The following is a 19,619-nucleotide window of genomic DNA, read 5'->3' as shown; positions in this document are numbered from 1 at the left end:
TGCTTCCTTTCAGAAACCTCTCGTTAGAAGACCCTTAACCCACAAGTGTTCTATTTCATCAAAAATGCTCTTATCCCCGAAAAGGAAAGGCTCAGCTTGATAAGCCACCTGATCAAGAAATAAACATAACAGGTTTCTGATATTTTTAAGCACACTTTCCAAACTCTCAGTTCCATCCTAGATCCAAGGGGCCTGCTCCTCAATAACAGAATGGAAAACCTTCAAAAAGGAGGAATGTCTCCACTCAGAATTTTACAGAAGATGCTGTGCAACTGCACACATCAAAAGTTCAGTAAGACACTTCTTGCTCAGTTTTGAAGTAAAATTGCTTGAAAATCTAAGAGGCAGCCTGGATACCTGGCTGTGAAGTCCAGCTTAGCCACCCTTTACCACTGTTTCAATTTTCTCATCTGTGAAATAATAAAAGGTTTTTCCTTCAAAGGTGCTTTCATCCATAACAAAAACAGAAAAAAAAAAATGGAGAAGGGAAAAATACCCAGATTCCAAAGCTGAGAAAACAGCTGCCTTCATCAAATTAACAGGCTCAAGACAGAGTCCTGCCTGTTAAGGTTAAGGTGAATGCCACAAACTTGAACCATTAACAGGCCTCTTTTCCTTGTGTTAAGCATTAGGTTTTTAAATCTTTACATTGTGCAACCTAAAATTCAAAATATTTCACTAGATCTGGAAACTTGGATGCTAACCCCAGCATCAGATAAATTCAATCCAATTTCTTCAGCATCAGATTAAGTTTTTAAAAAAAAAAAAAAAAAGACGAGGACAAGTCCAGCCACCTTGTCCATTTTATTCTTAGCTTTTGCACAGTGAAATACCAGAAATGAAGGAGCAAAATAATGCCCCTTATTAAAACGGATTGCATAATCCCAACATGCATTCATTGGGAAACAGCTAACTTGCCTGACATTGGTGTTGCTATGTGGCAGCTGGATGATAACCTTCAAGAAGGCAAAGGGAACATGAACCTCTTGGCTCTCTTTTAAACATACTGCAGCTTTAAACAACTTCAGGAGGAGTTGTTGGCACGTGAGAATATCATCACCGGCAAGTAAGTATGCTGAACTAGCAGAATGCAGCAACATTACCATCCACACAAGCTCTGTGCAAATATCCTGAATGACAACCAAGAAGAAGGGTGATGCACATATAATACTTTGTAGCAAAGCATTCAGGATTCTGCCTTAGGATGCACAGAGAGCCTCACCAAATGCAAATCTAACACAGTCCTAAGCAGCTTTGAGAGCTGGCTTCTGATCACTTAACAGCCTTGCTTCTGCTCAAGTTTTCTTTCCGACTTCAATGGGAAGCTAGAGCAAGTCTTTGAAATTTACTAGCTGACACAGCATTTACAACAAATTTATTAGCTTTTACCCTTTGTGGGTTTTAAATGTCTATTTTTCATAGAAGAGCAGTATATAAGCTAGAAGGGGTAGCAGTCGAAACAAGTCATAGAAAAAAAAACTTACTTACATTTTTCCACTGGAAAAAACTTCTTTATTAGAGCGCTTGCTTTTCTTGCATTCTTTTTGCTATTCATCACTTGCAATTTATAAAACCAGTCACATCGCTTTTAGGTGATAATGTTAACTTTATTTGGAGAAGCTGACATTAAACAGAGCCCTGATATTATAAACAAGCCCCTCTCAGGGGCAGCTTTCCAATTCCAGTGGGGTGGGTAGTACAGATTACAGAAAACAACGACCTGGATTTTATCCCCATTAAACTGGTATAAGTAGGAAGCAGTTTCGGCAGCACGCCTCTCTCATGAGAGATACTTTATTTAAACTTGTTTTTGATTATTATTAAGTACACAGCCCAGAAAGTTGCCAACACCATTTTCTAATCTTCCTTTTCTGCAAAAATTATTCTGCTTTTGCAGCTGGGAGTGGGGGAGGCTCTGATCATCAATAGGTGGGTTGTCCTGAAGTACCTACTAGAAATCACCAGTCCTGTCTTTGCCATCACTGGTCATGATCAGACAGCACAGTTTCTTTATCTCATTCCAAGTGGGTAGTCTAAAGGCTTTCACTCTTGTGGACCTCCTCCTCCTCCTCTAAACTTCCATTCTGCATTCTCTCCTCTGCTGAGGATTCTGGATGTCATCAATTAGAGAGTATTAAAGAAAGGTATCTACAGACTGCAATCTCCAAGTTCTCAAGGAGACCTTGCACAGCTGCCAATGAAGAATGCTATGATAACAGGACATCTTCCCAAGTGTCACATCTCACCTATAGTGAGTTATTTATTCGGGAAATTTTTGTGCTCATAAATTGTCTATGTGCAGGTGGCTATTTCATTGAATTTGCCATTCAGAGTCCTTTGCCAAATACTTTCAATAGATAAACCTCCAACTCAGTTGATTTGCACAGAAGATCTGTTATTCATGTCTCTAACCACTGGACACCAGTCAGCTGCTGTGTGTTGTTCCTCTACTAGTAAGAGGCTTCCAAACTCCAAATCTGAATTTGCTTCCTGCTAGCATCCTAAAAGGCTGTTCTCAGTCTGTCTCTAAGCAAGCTTTCTTTCAACTTAACTTAATATTTATGCCACTAAAGACTACAGTAATTCAGCTGGGCTCAGATACAAGCTTTCTGACTCGCACTGTTTTAATTCTTGTAAAAATACTCTTGCTCTCCTGCTTGTCTTAAGATTTATGATTACAACACAGCAGGCACATACAATGCATTGTGATTATTTTACATTCTACATAATTACTGACAAGACCTGAAACTTTTTGGCTTCTCAGAATAACCCACCATTTACATTTCCCTGAAGTACATTTTGCCTGTTGTTTCACAGGCTATAAACTTGAAGCTATGACTTGGGTTCCTATTATCCTATCAGATGGAATGGCCTGCTAATCCTATGAGTAATATTTAGTCTCCAACACTTTCCCCACTCATTACCAGGTAAATAATTTACCCCAGACATAAGCTTCATTAGCTCACAACCATTACAAATCTCTCAGCTGCCTCTTCTGAATCTCAAATCAGTTTCAGCTGTAATAATATACAGCTATCCACTTAATCCAAAGGCAGTCTACAACATGTGCTCTGGCCACACTACGCTAGCAAGGAAGGGAGGGACACGCATGAATGGAAAAGATCACATGCTTTTAAGACAGGCAGGCAGACATGGAGACAACAGAACATTTTTAGTTCTTTGGTGAGCAGCCCTCAGGCCCTATCTTGCCATACACTAAATGAGCAGGTAAGGACCCTACCAGGAATGAAGGACATTCAGCAATGTCACGTGTAACTCAGCACCTTAAAGAGCAAGCCTCTAATGAAAAGAAATAGCACATGGAGATAGCTTATAATATACAAAAAATGAACTAGCAAAAAGACATGGACTACATTTAAGATGGCCCATAGTAAACTTGTAAACTGATTCTACAGTGGAATCATACATTCTGTAGTAGCTTTAACATCGTTTTCCTGAAGATCTCAGTCTTGAACCTTAAACTAAGCATAACACTCAGGAATCCTAAGGCACAGGAGGTCAAGTCAACGGCATCCTTGAAAGGGATGCTTTGCTCTGTTCTACCTAAGGAGTTACAATAGCAGCCTCATGAGATCAGAATGGAAAATATTCAGAAATCACATAAAAGATCTAGCATTTTTTAGAGAGAAGGAAAAAAGAAAGGGGGGAGGGAGAAACAAACAGGAGGCAAGCAATCCAGGAAGAATTTCAGCACTTCCCTTCTGTTCTTCTGGAATGCAGCATTAAGTGATGCAGAAGAGGAGGAAAAGGAAAAGACAAGAGAGACTAAGAAATCAGTCTTTTCATGCTTCCCCCTTATCAAGTTCACACGGGCACGTCTAATGCAGTCACTTCTAGGGAGACAGGCAAAAAACTAACATTAAAAACAAATCACCTTTTAACATCCTTGCAGTAATAACCTTTCTGACCGTATTAGAAGATTCTCACTTTGTGGTTTTCCAAATGAACGTGCAGTCAGTACCATGCAAAGACAGCTCGTTCCTCCACCCACTGTTCGAGTAATTTTCTTTCACTTTGAGCCACCGACAATTTGGAAGTATTAAACAAACAGAAAGACACCTGCTTCTAATACAGAATATATACATAGCTTTTTGTTTTCTAACTGGAGGCAAATATTTTAGTGGGTGGGTCTGTGAATAAAGTCTGTGACGGCATCTCTTGGGCCCAAGTATTCCAGATTTGGGACCATTTTAGACTCAATGGCTGGCACCTATTACCTCTTAATTAAGCCTGGAAATTCTTGTCTGGCAATGAATGAAAAAACAAGCTTACTTTGACGCATACACTAGAAGCAAGAGCCGAGGTTCTGTAATTTATGCATGTACTTGGGATGTACATATGTTTAAAAAAAGGATCATCTGAGCCAATGTGCCATAGTTATCCCAGCATAAAACAGTACTGCTGACCGAAGTCTAGAGAAATCAGAAACTATTTCAGAGGAATCGGGCTCAGATCTTACAATGTTAAAACATAAGACTCTCAAACTGTCTACGCAGCAAACTAACACATCATACGGATAATGTGACCTACCTTTAAATGAGCAAACTTGAATAACGGAGGCAGTCTAGCCATGACAGCATGGAGCTTAGCATCAGCTAAATTTTCACTCCTCTCCAGACTGATCATCTCCTAAAGCTACAGAAACTTCTTTATATCGTCAAATAGAATCTCCCTGCCGCTTTACTGTAGGCTGTCCAGACCTCCTAGAAAATCCTGAGCTTCAAAGTCTTTCAAAGCAATTATCAAGTTTTCCCATTAAAATAATAATAGTCCCTGAAAGTACACAGGAACCCAGGCACACTTCTCTTCAGTAGTAGTATTCATGCAAAAGTAGTTCTGGCTCTGAAAGACTAACAGAAAAATTGCTCTTTGTGAATGAAAAAGGGGAAGAAACTCACCATCTTCATGCCCTTCTCTAGTCCTGCGTCGATGTCTGTCTCGCCGGTGGCTAACAACTGACTCTGTTCCTGTTTCATTGTCCAATCCATCTCGACTGCTGGCAGCATTTGGACTGTAAGAGGACAAATAGGAAGAAACATTGGTGTCACTTTTGATAAAAACACAGTTGCATTCGTGAGAACGTTGGTTCAGGAGACCCAGACGACTATCATATAGATTAGCTAGTCTGGGCAGCAGCAGTGCAAGCTCCCCCACAGACTGCTCTGCTCACCCCAAAACCACCTGAAGGGTGAAATGACAGTTCAATCTCCCTGCCCTGAGACATAGCACTATTTGCACAGGTAGTATCATCATTACATGAAAAAAGCTGCCACGAGACTTTTGCATGAAATCTGTGTGGAGAAAAAGTTGTTGATGGGCAAAGAAAAGGAATTTTTTTTAAATGTGCACTGCTCTTTAACAGACCTCTGGCGCACTGATAAGGCAACAGAAAGTCAGCTTTTGCAGCTAACACACTTCACAGGAGCTGGGAGCTCAGCTAAGTCCCATCATGAGAGCTTTAATATCAGAAATTAGCAGCGTACCTGCTTAACACTGGAGCAAACACAACACCCTTTGGAAGAACAAAGGTCATTGACTCTCACACCCATTCAACCTCCAAAACACCCCAAGTTCCTGCACATCTCTCAAATCCTCCCAAGCTCATTCTGAAGATCAAATATCCAAGAAGCATATACAAGTATGTATAAGCTCCTCTGGTATTGCCAGAGGACATGCTCTACAAGGGGGTTATTCTCAAAGAAGTACCAGGACTGTGAACGTTGCCTTTTCTACAGTATTCCAAAGGTGTATACCTAGGACAGAGTCTTGCTTTCTAAACCCAGTGTTTCAGCTCACTTCCTTGGTTGCTTGTTCATCCACAAACAGGCTTATTTCCCTGACAAACTGAGCTAGACATATGGCATGCTAACAGCCAGGGGGCAGAAATCACAACTCACTGCAGTCACTTTTAATACAGAGCTGTGACCTTGAAGGCTGAAGTCTTACAAGTCACAGCAAGGCTGAGAATAATTAAGTGCACGTCTGTAGGATGTACAAATAGATCTCAGATCCTCCCCTCATGCTCTCAGCTGTTTGAAAGTCACCCAGTCACATCAGTGCAGCACAGTCCTCCATCTAGCAAGTCCCAGTGAAGGGCCATTATGAACAGGTAAACTTTGGGCAAAGATCAGGAGGACCTTGATGACCACCTCAGTGGCCAGATTTCTTCTGGTTTTGTGACGGCTCTACTTGCTGAGAGTAACTTTTCCACTACTATAATTAGCCAGAAAAAAAGGTTTCAAAGAGAAAGCAGAGAATTTGCCCCCATGGTTCAGGACCACTTTCTGGGATGAATCTAAACAAACATCAACAACAGCTCCCTAACTCTTGAACTTCCAGACATTCAGAAATGGCCATTTCTCAATTCATACAAACCATACTGCCTGTCACCTGTAATTTTAGTAGATGAGTCAAGTCTGCTAGCCAAGAACAGTGGCAGGAATACAAAGCACTAAGTCTGTAAGACCACTTATTTGCAACCATCTGTTTCAAGATCTCTGCTGAGTTTAAAAAAAAAAAAAAAAGGTCATGTTAAAGTGCAGCTGGCTGGAGCAAAGAGGGAGATACTCTTTTTAACCTTGCCCAGAATTAGCTTGGCTCTTCACTTTTCCCCTCAGGCTCAATGTGTTTTATGGATCTCTGCCATTCTTACATTTCATAAACTACCCTGAGGTACGCACATGGAAAGCGATGAGAAAAGCCTCTTGGAGTGCTGAAAAGAGCCAAAGCTCTTTTTAATGGACTATATTGTGGAAACTGACCTACAGCTCCTGAAAATGAACATGGTCTGACATAGGCTAATGCTCTGCTATGAAAGATTTCCCTTAAAAGGGAATATGAGTTATTGCTCATACTCTTCCTCTCTGACCCACAAATTCCACCCATCAGAAAAGCTTCATTAAGAGCTCTGGTACTTCTTTCGTATCCTTAAGCATGAACCTAAAAGAGGCTAGGCAACAGAACTTTTTCAATAAAAATTATCGATCTGTGAATTACATCCCTTTCACTCAGACATACCCTAAAGTGATGAGGGGCAAGAAGGGAACTTGCATGAACCTTGCAGACTTTCTTTGTTGATGAAAAAAATATAACACTAGGATAATATCACTGAGAGCTTGTAGGATGCCCCCACAAAACAACAGTTTTGCTGCTAGCCCATATCTCTTGCTGCTACTCCTGCTTGCTTTCCTTGTACCTCTACCAAAATGCCACACTGTTGACCAAGAGTTCTTTCTCTGAAGGCTAATCTTGAACCTGGGCATTAACCTAGCTACATAGCCTGATGGCTGGATAGTCAAACGAGGGCTCGTCCAAGACCAATATACACAATTTAGCTGGACTCAGAACAGGTATATGTGCAAGCACATCTGCATGGTGTTACATTTAAAGACAACTGCTGAAAGCCTTCTCTAACTGCACAAACTTCCTTTGAATGAATGAAATGTATTGACATGCCCACCATATAAATTAGGAAATAGAGGTCCCTATTCCAGAAAACATTTGAACGCACACTTTAAGCCCTAACGAAGCTATCCAAATACAAGCACGTTTTTAAGTGTTGTCTCAAGTACATTTGCATTTCTTGTTTCAGTCCTGGTCAGCTGAAGAGGGGAAGAGAGTGACTGTTTCCTAACGTAGGGTCTCTTGCCTTTGTTAAACACAAAGGTGGGCACTGGGAGTTATACAGCCAGTCCCTAAGAGACTCTAAGCCATCTCAGCAGCACCATCTAGTGACTACCACTGTTACTATTCATTACTACCCAGTTTACTAGGCTAAATGAGCAGAAATGAAGGGTACAGAAGGAACTTCTCAGTTGGCTTGTTTTCTCTCTCACAGCTGAGCAAATTAAATTAAATTTCTAGTGCACATACCCAAGAGCTGTGGGCAAGAGTAAGAAAGGTAGCTCAGAGGTTGACTACTCTCAACTCACTTATGCTCCTCCACCAATAAACTATGAGCAGCCTCAACCACTCAGGATGAGCATGGCTTTCTCAATGCCCAGCTTACTAGCAAACAGAAGTGGTGATGTATGAAATAGAAGACAAGCTTCCAAACCCCCACCAGTGGGGGGGAGGGGGGAGGGAAGTATATTTCCTTTGGATTTAATAAACGATGAAACAAATCATCAACATTGTCAAACACCTAGCTGGAACCAAACTTCCCCTCTCATATGTACCTTATTCCCTTTGCCGATACTGCCTTCTGATCTGTCCACCCCATCCATTTCTTGTAGTCTGTGTAAGCCAGCAACATTTCCGCATTTCTGTATGCGCAGTTACACAATATCTAGCTCAGCTGGGCTTTTCATACAAATAATACCCCAATTATCTTTACATAACCATTACTGAAGAAGGAAGAGAGATATCATGTCTGTGGTGGTTTTAGAGGCATTAAAAAAAAAATCTCAGTGATCTAAGAAGGTAAGTCACATTGGGGGGGGGGGGTGTGATATGTGGGAATACAGTGATACTGAAGTTAGGCTTGTGAAAGTTGCAGGGTTGCACTACTGCTATCTTAGAGGAAAACACAACTCAAGGGGACAGTAAGCAGAAGTGCCACCAGAGACAGTACTGCAGAATCAGCACACGCCATTTCCCAAGATCTATCCTTTAAAAGTAACGCTGAAAAATTGAAAATGGATCATAAGAGAATTACAGTAATGAATCATGTTCAGGAAGCCATGCTTTACACTGAAAGACTTGAACAGCTCAATTTATTAAGTTTCTCCAAGAGCAGATCAAGAGATTACCATCATTGTCTACAAATATCCACAGGGGGAAGCAGTTCCTGACGCTGGATGGTTCTTTAATCTACTGGGAAATTGCTAGAAGCTGAAGCTAAACAAATCCAGATGAGGAATACAGCAAACAATTTTAATAAAGAGTCACTAACCACTGAGACAAATTATCTCAGATTGCAGTGTATTCTTTATCACTTGGAATCCTTAAAGGAAAACTGGATGTCTTTCTAAATGAAACGCTAATAGCTAAACAGAATTAAGGGCCTGGTGTAACCGGAGTAACCGAGTGAGATTCTCTGCCCTGTGTCATGGAGGTAAGATTAGGTCATCATTAGATTCCCTTCTGGACTTAAAAAAGGCATTAAGGGAGAGCACGTTTTAGTTCAGAAGGCCTGCCCACAAGCCAGGACCTGAAGTCAGAATCTCTACCACAGTTTAAAAAAGGAAAAGTAAAAAAGGGGCAGAGAGAGGCAAAAAGAGGAGGAAGAAGATGGTTTACCTAGGAACGAGAACTCAAGCCAGAAAAAAAAGGACCTCCTGTGTTGCTACACCTGAGACAGCATGACTTGTATAAGTTACTTCACCTCTTTGAGGTTTCCCACATTCGCTTTGTAATATGAAGGTAATATCACTTGCAACACTGTGCTGACTGGGGGCAAGAAGACACAGTATTTTTGAGGGTGCTATGAAGGACAGCAGATAAATTTGCAGAGCACAGGTTAATTTTCTTCAGTCTTATTACGCACAGTTATTAGCAGTGAGTGGGTCTTACACACATGATCCTATAACTTAAAATGTAATTTAATTTTATTTTTAAATAAAATTTGATCTTGCAGTTATTACATTTAGCTATAGGTCTGAAAGACAAAGGACTAGTTATACTTGCCGGTCATGTGATTGCACTCATACAGGCCTCTCCCTGCCAACATAAAGTAACTCATAAACACACGAGGGCAGCAAAACCCTTGCAAGAAATGCAGTGTCAGTCAGCGTTAGTATTTCCCAAGATTTCTTGTCCCCTCCAGAAGGCATTTATCTGTAAAAGACTCAGACACCCCAGAAAGCAACAGAAAAACGTGACAACAGCCAAATCAAGACTAGGTTTCATTCTCAAAACACAGGAGCCACTGGATTGCTAGTGCTGGGGCTGCGCTCCCTGCATTAGCCCATCCTTCTGGTTATTTGTTAATGTCAGCAATGCGGAGGGAAATGCAAGGGGCTGGGCCAAGGCTGGGAAATGAAACAGATGTCAACCCCTACATACTAGGGCTGTCTACCACTCCGGTCCTTGCAGCACAAGGCCTATTCAGGAACTGAAGCCAGCTTCAGCACTCACTGATGTGACGAGCAGGAGAAACTCTGCCAAGTATACTATGCAAGAGGCACTGAAAGCTCAATTAGCTAGGCAAGCTACCCTTTTTACAGCTTAGGACAGATGGGGCAGGATTATTCACTATACATAGAAAAAGACTGCATCTAGACTTTAACACCAAATTTACAGCAGCTGCAAGAAAGTCCTAGAGAATAATACCATCTGGTTATCAGGGGGTGCAGGTGAGTATTCTGGCAGCTGGAGGAAGAGGAGAAAGATAGGAACTTGGGCTTCAGTTCCGATGCAGGTAGGTGCTCCAGCACTGTACAAGCCTTTGCAGAAACTTGTCTGTCAGTCGCTTCTATTCACTGTGCATCAGCTGGTGTTAATTTACTATTTTTTTGACTTGCAGTTCAAAGTTTAAATGCAGAACTTCATCTTCCTAAAGAATCAATGCATGGGAAGCTAGCTTTGAAGTTGGGGTCAGGTATTAGGTTCACCACATAAAAATTAATACATTTAATTAATTAAATTCAAAAAAAAAGAAAAGGAAAGCTGTAAAATTCAGAACTTGAACTCTTCAAAGTTTAGCATTGTTCAGGCTTGGTCTGGGCAATATTTAAAAACAAGACACCATGCTAGCTTTCAGGCACACCTAGTCCTTGAGAAGCCACTTGCTGTGCCATGAAATGGACAGGAAATAAGATTACAATTTTCCAATATTTTATATATTATTCAGAACCAGAACCAGACCCTGCTTTAAATCCCCCTTAGGTAAATTCAGAGTGCCTCCCTGAAAATAAGAGAATATGCAAGGACTCATACTGGTTCAGCACGTGTAACAGGAAATAACGAGGCTACCATTAAATCAGATGACAACTAGTCTGGCTATACGCAGCCCAAGCTGTTAGCCTTTGTATGCACAGGGAGGAAATATTATTCCTTAAGTAAATTTTTACTCGTGGTATCAGTGTTCTGCTGTCTCTGCACACTACATAATTGTAATAAAAGGCTGTCCTCCTTATGCCACTAAAAGCATTCTGATCTCCTTTCCTACTTAATTGTTCCACAGTGGGCTTCAAAATGAGACGTAAAAGGACATTTATTTCTCTCTAAGAATGACAGATTTTGTTCTTCCCATCTCCATCTTAACTCTTCAATCTAATAAGTGTATTATTTTTCTAACAATAACAATAAATAGCTGGTTTGCAGCAGTAGGGAGAAATTTAGAGAAGAGGCAGACAGGAATTGCATTTTTGGGTTTAAAGGAGAAAAAGAAAAGAGGTAACTTTCTCTTACTGAAACGATGGAGGCCGGGAGTCTCCAATGCCACCTGTTCTCTCAATGGGAGGCGGAAGATCTGTGTGGCTCTCGGTGCACTGGGAACCCGTGTCAGAGTGAGAGCTTTCAGCCAGGACCAGCTGTCAACAGAAAGGACAGAGAATTAGACACATTTGTACAGGTTTCTCCACCTTGACATAAGGTGTTCAGCCGCTGCTTTTCTGCATACTCTGTGAGCATCTAGAAGGACTAGAGGGAGAGGAAGTGCTTGGTGTCTAGTTGCATGGATTCCTGCTAATCCTTTACAAAAGCCTGTTACATTCGATCTCAACATGAAAACACCACCAGCTAGGAGATGCACAAAGTTCCCGTGAGCACCACAGAGTTTTCTTTATCTCAGCACAGTCACACTGGGCAGGGAACGCAATGTTTCTTATGACCTGTCATTTCCGAATCCTCTGTGTTTCCTAGGCATGCAAGTTGTCAGGATCCCTTGTGAAACGCACGCACACTGCAAGACTGCATTTTAAGTCTGTTTTTGTTATGATAAAAATAAAAAGCGAAAGCTGAAACTTGACAGTCTGATGCCCAAATATGCTGTAACTTGTTATACGAAGACCCTCAAAAAAAGGAAAATTCACAAACTAGTCTGGCCAAGAGCCAAATCAGGGTTGCCCCCTATCCCATTAGGTGTCTGAACTAAAAACAAAATCCACCAAATCTCAATACCCATAAACTTTAGAAGGAGGACCAAATTCCTCATGTTGGTCAGACTCATGCGTCTTGAGCCCGTTCTGTCTCTTAATAGTCCCTGAAGGCAGAGCTGCAAAATAACATTTCCCAAATATGCTGTGAAAACCAGGGTGTGCAGGGTATACTCCTCTATAATCCGTAACAACCTGAAAACTTTTATAAAACTACATTGTTATAACTAACACCTTCAAAACTGACACCAGCATCTGCATTCACGGAAGCTGAAGGCTCCTGACAGCCTGCCAACAAGAGTATACAGGAAGGATACAGAACACTTGACACACAGTGCTCACACAGAAATAGTTAACGGAGATATGGCATAACAATCAGTCTTCCCACTACAAACACCAAACATCTATATACATCTATAGATCTACCTAATTTATCCACCAGCCTAGTATCTACTTATCAAATATTTTGCCAGAAATGCTGCATTAAAAAACACAGATTCTGTATTTTGCAAAAGATGACAGAGACGCTTTGTGTTAAAGGAGCTTTTTGTATACCCAGGTGAGATTAATTTTCCACATTAACTTTTTCAAAATCCTTCTGATGCTGGAAGAAACTAGCTGAAGTGTACACTGGGAACCGGACAGTGTTGGTCCCTTCTCTACTAGTGATTCAGTAAAATCTTCGATAAGAAAAGCAGCACGTGTACCTCAGTTCCCCAACCCAGAAAGACAGGATACTCCTGATTTCACAAAGCTGAGATTAAAATAATCAACACAGATAAACAGAATTTAAATCCTTGAAGAACCATGCACAGTTCATATTGCACCACTGATGTACATCAAAAACGTGCACTGGTCCTAGATGCCCTTTAATCCATCTCTGCAAACAGAACATGGTAATTCCAAAATAGCAGTTCCAGTTCTGCTTCCACTTCGCCTCCTAATTTAAGTAGTCAAAGAATTTTTTATTAAAAAGCACAGCAATGGTGAAATAAATTCCTATCCTCTCCTACCTAAACCAGGAACGCAGATGGCCAACATGCTGGATCTTGCCCAAAATGAAATTAGAATTTCACTATCTGAAAGACTTGATCATATTATAAATGATCATACTATATCCATTATCAGTACAAAAATTGTCTCCTATTTGCTAGGCATCCTATGCAGACCAACCCTACTGAGGACTGCCTGCACTTAACAGATCGAGAAAAAGTGAGGCAGCATTGCTCATATCACTGTACTGAGAACAAATTGAAGCAAAATGAAGCAACTTGCTCAGCTTCACACAGGAGGTGACCTGGGCTAGAAGGAACAGCTTTAAGAAAATTGGCTGTGAAGTAAAAAGAGACCTTTCCCAACATACAGGCACAGAAAGACAAGAATAGGGTTTCAAAATAAAATTTTTACTTCTTTCTATGATTCCATCATCTGTCCCCTTCTATCATTCTAGGTCTGAACTAATTGAAGAGCCACATGTATTAAATTCTTAATAGGTGACCTCTTTCAGATCCAGCTGTAGTGGACAACGATAGCACATCTCCCTTTTCACCACCAAACACCTAGAAACTGCTGCACCCATAATTTGCTCACAGTAAGGTTGGAGTGAACACCTACTAAACTGCTTCAGGCAAATATCAGTTGCATTGCATCACATATCTAAACTCTATGAGCTATTTGCCCAAAGCAGGTCAGGGAATGCTCTCACAAACCACTCCGCTGCAAAACAGCTAGGGCATCAACCTCTGACAGTGCACACTTTTGCAGAGCAAACACCTGTTCACAGTCCTTAGATTGCTGAAACCTCATGTCAGCCTTACTGCCCTCGAGTTCTGCAAGCACAGTGTCAATCATATCTACTTACAGCTTATTCAGTGGGGAATCCAAGTAACAGACAACTGAAGGACATGCCCAAGATTGCCTGAACTAAAATATCTGCGTGCTAGTTCAGTGTTCTGTTCACCAGGCCAGCTTTCCTGCTTGACAAGACATAACGTTATCTCAGATTAAAGTAATCTGGATTCTGTTAAGCATTTCAGGTGTTTGTTCGTGACTTAGTATAGCAGAGTATCTGTGAAACAAATTCAATTCCACTGACCGCAACTTTGCGGCAAGTTATCTTTAAACACAGGGTCGCCTGCCTCCCCAGAGAACATGTGGAGTAAGAATAGGAGGGATCCTATAATCCTATTCCCGTATCTCACCCTTCCAGATTCTTGCAGCAGGTAGAAGGTGACTCTTCTTCTGTACGTTCTGTTCTTCTTGTATGTTCCCCACCCCAGCTAAAAATAGGCAGATGTGTACACTGGGCAGTGACCACAGAGATAGCTCCTCTTTTGAGTCCTTTACATGAATCACCTTTGGAAGGGATGCTGACCTCTTGTCCTGTAAACTTGAAAGCGATTCCTGGAGCAGCAAATAAAATTTCTGCATCAGAAATCACCAAATAAAAGACAACTAACTGACTTTGAAACCAAGCAACGCAGAGTGGTTGAGTGTACCCGTGCTCCTGCAAATGACAGCAACAGCTTCTGCCGCATGACTAAGGAAGGAAGATTTCTTTCAAGGTCTTTTCCCTACCTGTGATCTACTGATCACAGCTAGAAAAAGGACAGTGTCCTTCAATTAAAACTTGAATTCACTCTAATTTCAGAATTCTTGCGCATAACAGAACAAAACCACATAATGTTACTCTAACAAAGAGAAGACCTCAAAATCCTAGAGCTTTGTAGCTGGCACATTCTTTCTATTGTTCTTCCAGTCCCAAATCCTTCACACTACCCTGTTTGCTTCTTCCCCATCTCCTCTTTCTCAGATTCTAGCAGTCCATTCCTGGCTGCACCTGCCCCTTAGCGAGGCTTCATTCTCATATACTAGGATTCCAGTCCTCTCCCAATAATTCATTCTGGCACCTCAAAGGTTAGGGAGGCTTACAGCGACCCCCACCTCCCTTCTCTGTTAAGAGGAACCCGGAAGAAGATCTACTTCACAGTATTGCATTAACATCCTCTTCACTTTGGGTCAGACTTCCCACACAACTCTATAAACATTGCCTCCTATATGATATTAAGATCATCAGCAGGTGAGTGAGGGTACATGAAATCCGTCAAGAGAAGACGCAGGCCCTGATATCACTTTATGTTCTACACTAGAAATCAACAGGAATCTGTTTATTTGGATTTGAATTCACTGCCCCAGTTATGTTCCAAAAGACAACAACGCACTTTGCTGAAGATTATTCAACAATCCTAACTCCCGTGTTCCACTGTATGGTAGAAGACAAAACAGTTCTATATGACAATTCTAACGGCAATTACATACACAGCATCTAAAAACCTTATACACAAACAAGACAAGTACTATCTGCTGGCACCTAGATTATAGAGAAGAAAAAAAGAGAGATTCGCACACAGCTATGACGTCACTGCCAGCCAATAGGAAATAGTGCACATCCCCAGCAGCCTGTCAGAGAATTGTTCCCAGATGTTGCAAAGCCTTCCTAAAAAACACAGATAACAGCCAACCCACTTAGTGCAAAGTGCAGGCAGAGGCCACTCAGCTGGCTCTGATCTGGAGCAACCACAGGCCAACTCTTTCCACATTCGCAGCTTCCCCTGGGAGGTTGTCCCTGGACTACGTAGAGAAAATAGGAAAGCATTTTAACCTTTCGCAAAAAGCCCGCAGGTAACATATTCTCTTCCTCGCAAGCTGTTTTTCTAAAATGCCCAGCAAGAACCTCAGCCTGCAAACACCACTCACATAAAGCAGTCCCACTGAAGTGAAAATGGACTAACCCCCAAGAGAAATTATACAGCCTGGTGGGTGTGTTAGCAGAACAGAAGTCCACATCCGCTATTTCTTACAGAAGAGTTTTGGCTCATTAAAACTAGGGATCCGTCTCAATAGCTTAGTGACTTAGGATAATTCATCCTCAACACCTAGAAGAGGCGTAGTGCTCAAAAAGATGCATGTTTAGCACTTTGTTAAGTCTAAGTTTCTATTAGGAATCTCAAATTTTTCACCCTCCTGCCTCTCCCAAAATCAGATTCCATCTCTGGCCGCAAGTCACACAACACCATACTGGTATAAACTAACCCTTTTGCCCATGTCAGTAATTAAGAAGAATGGGTGGGGCAGATTAGTCTAGAATGGGAGGAGGTTGGGAAATGCAGAGCAGAGAATTCAAACAACTGTACTTCACAGCATACAGAGTTTGGGTTTGGTTTTCAGTTTTGTTTTTTTTTTTTTTTTAAACAGACTTTCTGTATTCTTTCTTACTTTACCCTGCATGTTCAAACGGCCCTTACAACCTCTTCTTCCTGCATATTACAGTGATTGCACAGTAGTCTAGCCAAAGTAAGAGCTGGAATGCCATTTAGATCCATATTGCAAGGCAAACAAAGTTCATTTGTGATTTAACTCACAAATGGGAAAGGTCACACTTTATCATCAAGTGCATCTGACAAATTGTGTCACGGTTCTTATTAGAATGCTAATGAAAGGCAAAAGACACCAACATGTACTCACCAGGGTTCCCGCTGTGCCCCAGAGAACAGGTTAACAAGTTTTACACAGCTAAGAGGGTCTGTTTTCTTAGCAGCATAATCACAATTGACAGGCTTTCTCTTATGAAAGCAAGAAACCTTGCAGTCATCTTCAGCAAAAGTCAGCAAGGTGAGAATTGTTGGCTAGGCCCCAAAACTCTCATGTCTTGCTGTCACCTCACCTATAATCTGCTCATCCATGGAATAAAAGCAAGCAACTATACCTGCCTGTTGCTTCATGTTCACTCACCTGATCTCTGGCCCCACCAAAAAACACGTGCCATAGACCAAATGCCCCTGTAGATCTAAGCACCAACCACTTGGGAAAGAAATAATAATAATAACAATAAAATTAAAAAACCACAACCCACCATAGAAGCTCTTTTAAATAGGTGAACTTGTTCGACAGTATTGCTGGTCTGCTCCCAAAGCTGCAGGTAAGCCAGCAGCCTACTGAAAAGAGTATTCAAGACTGGGTTTCTTAGGCCACAAAGTACCAGCCACAATAACCCGAACTACAGCATCTGAGTCACAGCAAGGGGAGAATGCTGCCACTGACACACCAGATCTATTAATTGCATTTTCGTGCCTGTGCCAATGAGCTTGGAGTACTTGTGCACAAGTCAAGTTGGGACTCATATGACATCAAAATTACTATTCTTTTCTTAGACAGCATAAAGCTGGATAGCTCATTGTCCTGTAAAAAGTGAAATCTGCTCTTGTAGAAATACATACACAGCTATTTTTTTCAGGGCTTCTAGCTGGCAAGGGAAATTATAACCATGGCATCCAGTCAGGATAATCACCTGCTGGTTAAAGTGCAGAAGAGAACTGAAAGACTTCAAAAAGAAACTCTTCATCAGCTCCCCTGGAGTGCAGGCTGGTTACAGGATTGTGTAAATGAATGTGAAAGAAAAGGGAAGGAGAACATAATGTCCAGAGCAAAAAAAAAAAAAAAAAAAAAAAGCAGTTGAAAATAGCTGATTAGGGCCCACGCTGATGCTCAGTATCGTGAACCAGTACATTTGTATGGTGTTTTGTGATTTGATGTGCTTGGCCAAAGCTAAAGCAAGGAGGGGAAGTTGGCACATCACATCTAGTGCTGCCTACAGCAAAATTAAAATTCTGTGCTAATGAAAAGAGAAGATCTGTACAAACAATAGGCTTGATCCTTAGCTAGTGCAAAAATCATAGCAGCTTTCTCAAGTCAAAGATTGTTATCAACCTCAGATATGAGCCATTGTTTTGGCACAGAAGTTCCTACAAAGAACTCACTCCAGAACAAACTGCATGGAGAGAGTTCTAACAACAAACTTCAACTGGATGGCACAGGACAGTGCCAAAACATAAATTGCAACAGGGTACAACTCTGCTTTATCTGAGACCAAATAATCAAATTCAGGAAGCAACAACACGGTTCAAATCCTGTACAATTGCCTGGTGCCTGCAATTTCAGGGGAGGGGGAATGCGAGGGTGGGAGGTGTCAGATCTCATAGACAACACTACAATGAGATTTACTTTCCATGATATGTCAAGATCTTAATTGCTATCAGTGGGGATGTCAGTTTGTCAGCCCCACTTCTATTCTTGTCCTCTGTGAAATAGGCAGGAAATAGGTGTGTTTGTGTAAATATAGCTACAATAATAAATACTAAATGAAGTACTCTGTCATATAATTAATGTTAGTCTATGTTGTTGAAAATCTTAAAGGTAAATCAGGCTGCACTGAACAAGGCACTATAAATCTCATAAGCAGAAGCCCTCTGCCCTCAAATTATTTAGTCCTTAAAAAAGAACAAAAGCACAAAATCTAAGATGTAGATGAGAAAAGCAAGCAGGACACAGGAGGGATGGGAAGAGGTCCAAATAGCTAATTAGGAGCAAGATTCCAATTCAGTGTTAACCTAACTACATTGAGTTCCCAGGGCAGCAACAGTAAGCAACTACCAAATACTTGCAGAGCCTCCCTTAAATACTTTCTCCTATGGAAATCAGTCCTACATATGACACAAAGATCAAAGTTCCTGCCTATGACAAACACAAAAATTCAGCTGTTACTAAAAAAGATGAAACTCTCAACTTTCTAAACGTCACTTGTCCTGTAAACATCAAAGTAGTCACTGCATCAGTCAAGATGGGAGTGGTGGGGGAGGAAACAGTCAAGCTATATTGCGTGCGCTTAATGTTCCAATTTTAAATATGTTGTCTAGATGTGAAATACACACCTATACACACCAGTAATTTACAGTGAGAAGGATAATTATCACAGATGGTTTGGTGAAAGAATCCAAGCTGTCTGCTACCAGCTGATGCATATTTTATAACAACAAGAGAGACAAAGAAGGCTCACATCCATCACGTGGGAAGCCAAACAAGAAAATAGCCCTGCCAAAACCACAGTTTTTCCAAAAGCTACAGATCAACTCTGCTAGCCCTGAAGTATACGGATGCAGTTATCTAGTCAGTTCCAGTGCATAGGATACTAAAGGATTCCACACTGTGAACAATTAATTTACAGTAAGATTTACATAAAACTCCTACATTAATTAGCAGCAAGGAAAAAACAGATAAGCATGACAATTTTATGGATGCTAGTGCAAAAAAAGTGATTTGCAATTGGTAACATAGGTCAGGCACAGATGTCTCAGCTGATTGTTCAGAACAGTGAACAACCTCTGAGCTCTTGTCAACATCATCTGTAAAAAGTGTTGTAAATGATCTGCAAGAAGAGAGCTATAAACTGAATCCACATGCATGAGATAGGCATATAAATTTGGAAACAAGCTGACGTACGGTAAGGAAGCAAAGAGGGAGTCCTTAAGTCTTTTGAAGAAACATCTACATTCATATTACCTGCACAAATCTGCTCACTAACTCTTGTTCAACTACTCACGCCTCCAAATAAATGGGATTTTAATGCATTATGGCACTTGCTGCTGAGCAGCAGAGTCTGTGAAGAGCCAACATTGATAGAGAACTCACAAAAGACTATACAGTACTAGTTCTTTGAAACAATTA

At 41.1% G+C, this 19,619-nt stretch overlaps 1 protein-coding gene across 6 annotated transcripts in view; it reads right to left on the bottom strand.

Moving 5' to 3' along the window:
• DVL1 (dishevelled segment polarity protein 1) overlaps window positions 1-19,619 on the bottom strand; it is a 117,244-nt gene that overhangs the window by 45,667 nt on the left and 51,958 nt on the right. For all 6 annotated transcript variants that reach the window (XR_011135848.1, XR_011135847.1, XR_011135846.1 and 3 more), the window contains exons 3-4: window positions 11,374-11,495; window positions 4,920-5,032 (exon numbers count right to left, since the gene is read on the bottom strand). Coding sequence is in view for 3 of the 6 variants with exons in the window: in XM_068916371.1 (XP_068772472.1) it covers window positions 4,920-5,032; window positions 11,374-11,495 (235 nt within the window). In the remaining 3 variants the exon portion in view is untranslated. The remainder of the gene's footprint in view (window positions 1-4,919; window positions 5,033-11,373; window positions 11,496-19,619) is intronic.

This window comes from Struthio camelus, chromosome 21 (assembly GCF_040807025.1).
Source record: "Struthio camelus isolate bStrCam1 chromosome 21, bStrCam1.hap1, whole genome shotgun sequence".
In the NCBI taxonomy this organism is placed as follows: domain Eukaryota; kingdom Metazoa; phylum Chordata; class Aves; order Struthioniformes; family Struthionidae; genus Struthio; species Struthio camelus.
The sequence above is the reverse complement of the archived record's forward strand: the minus strand, read 5'-3'. Positions and strand labels throughout refer to the sequence as shown.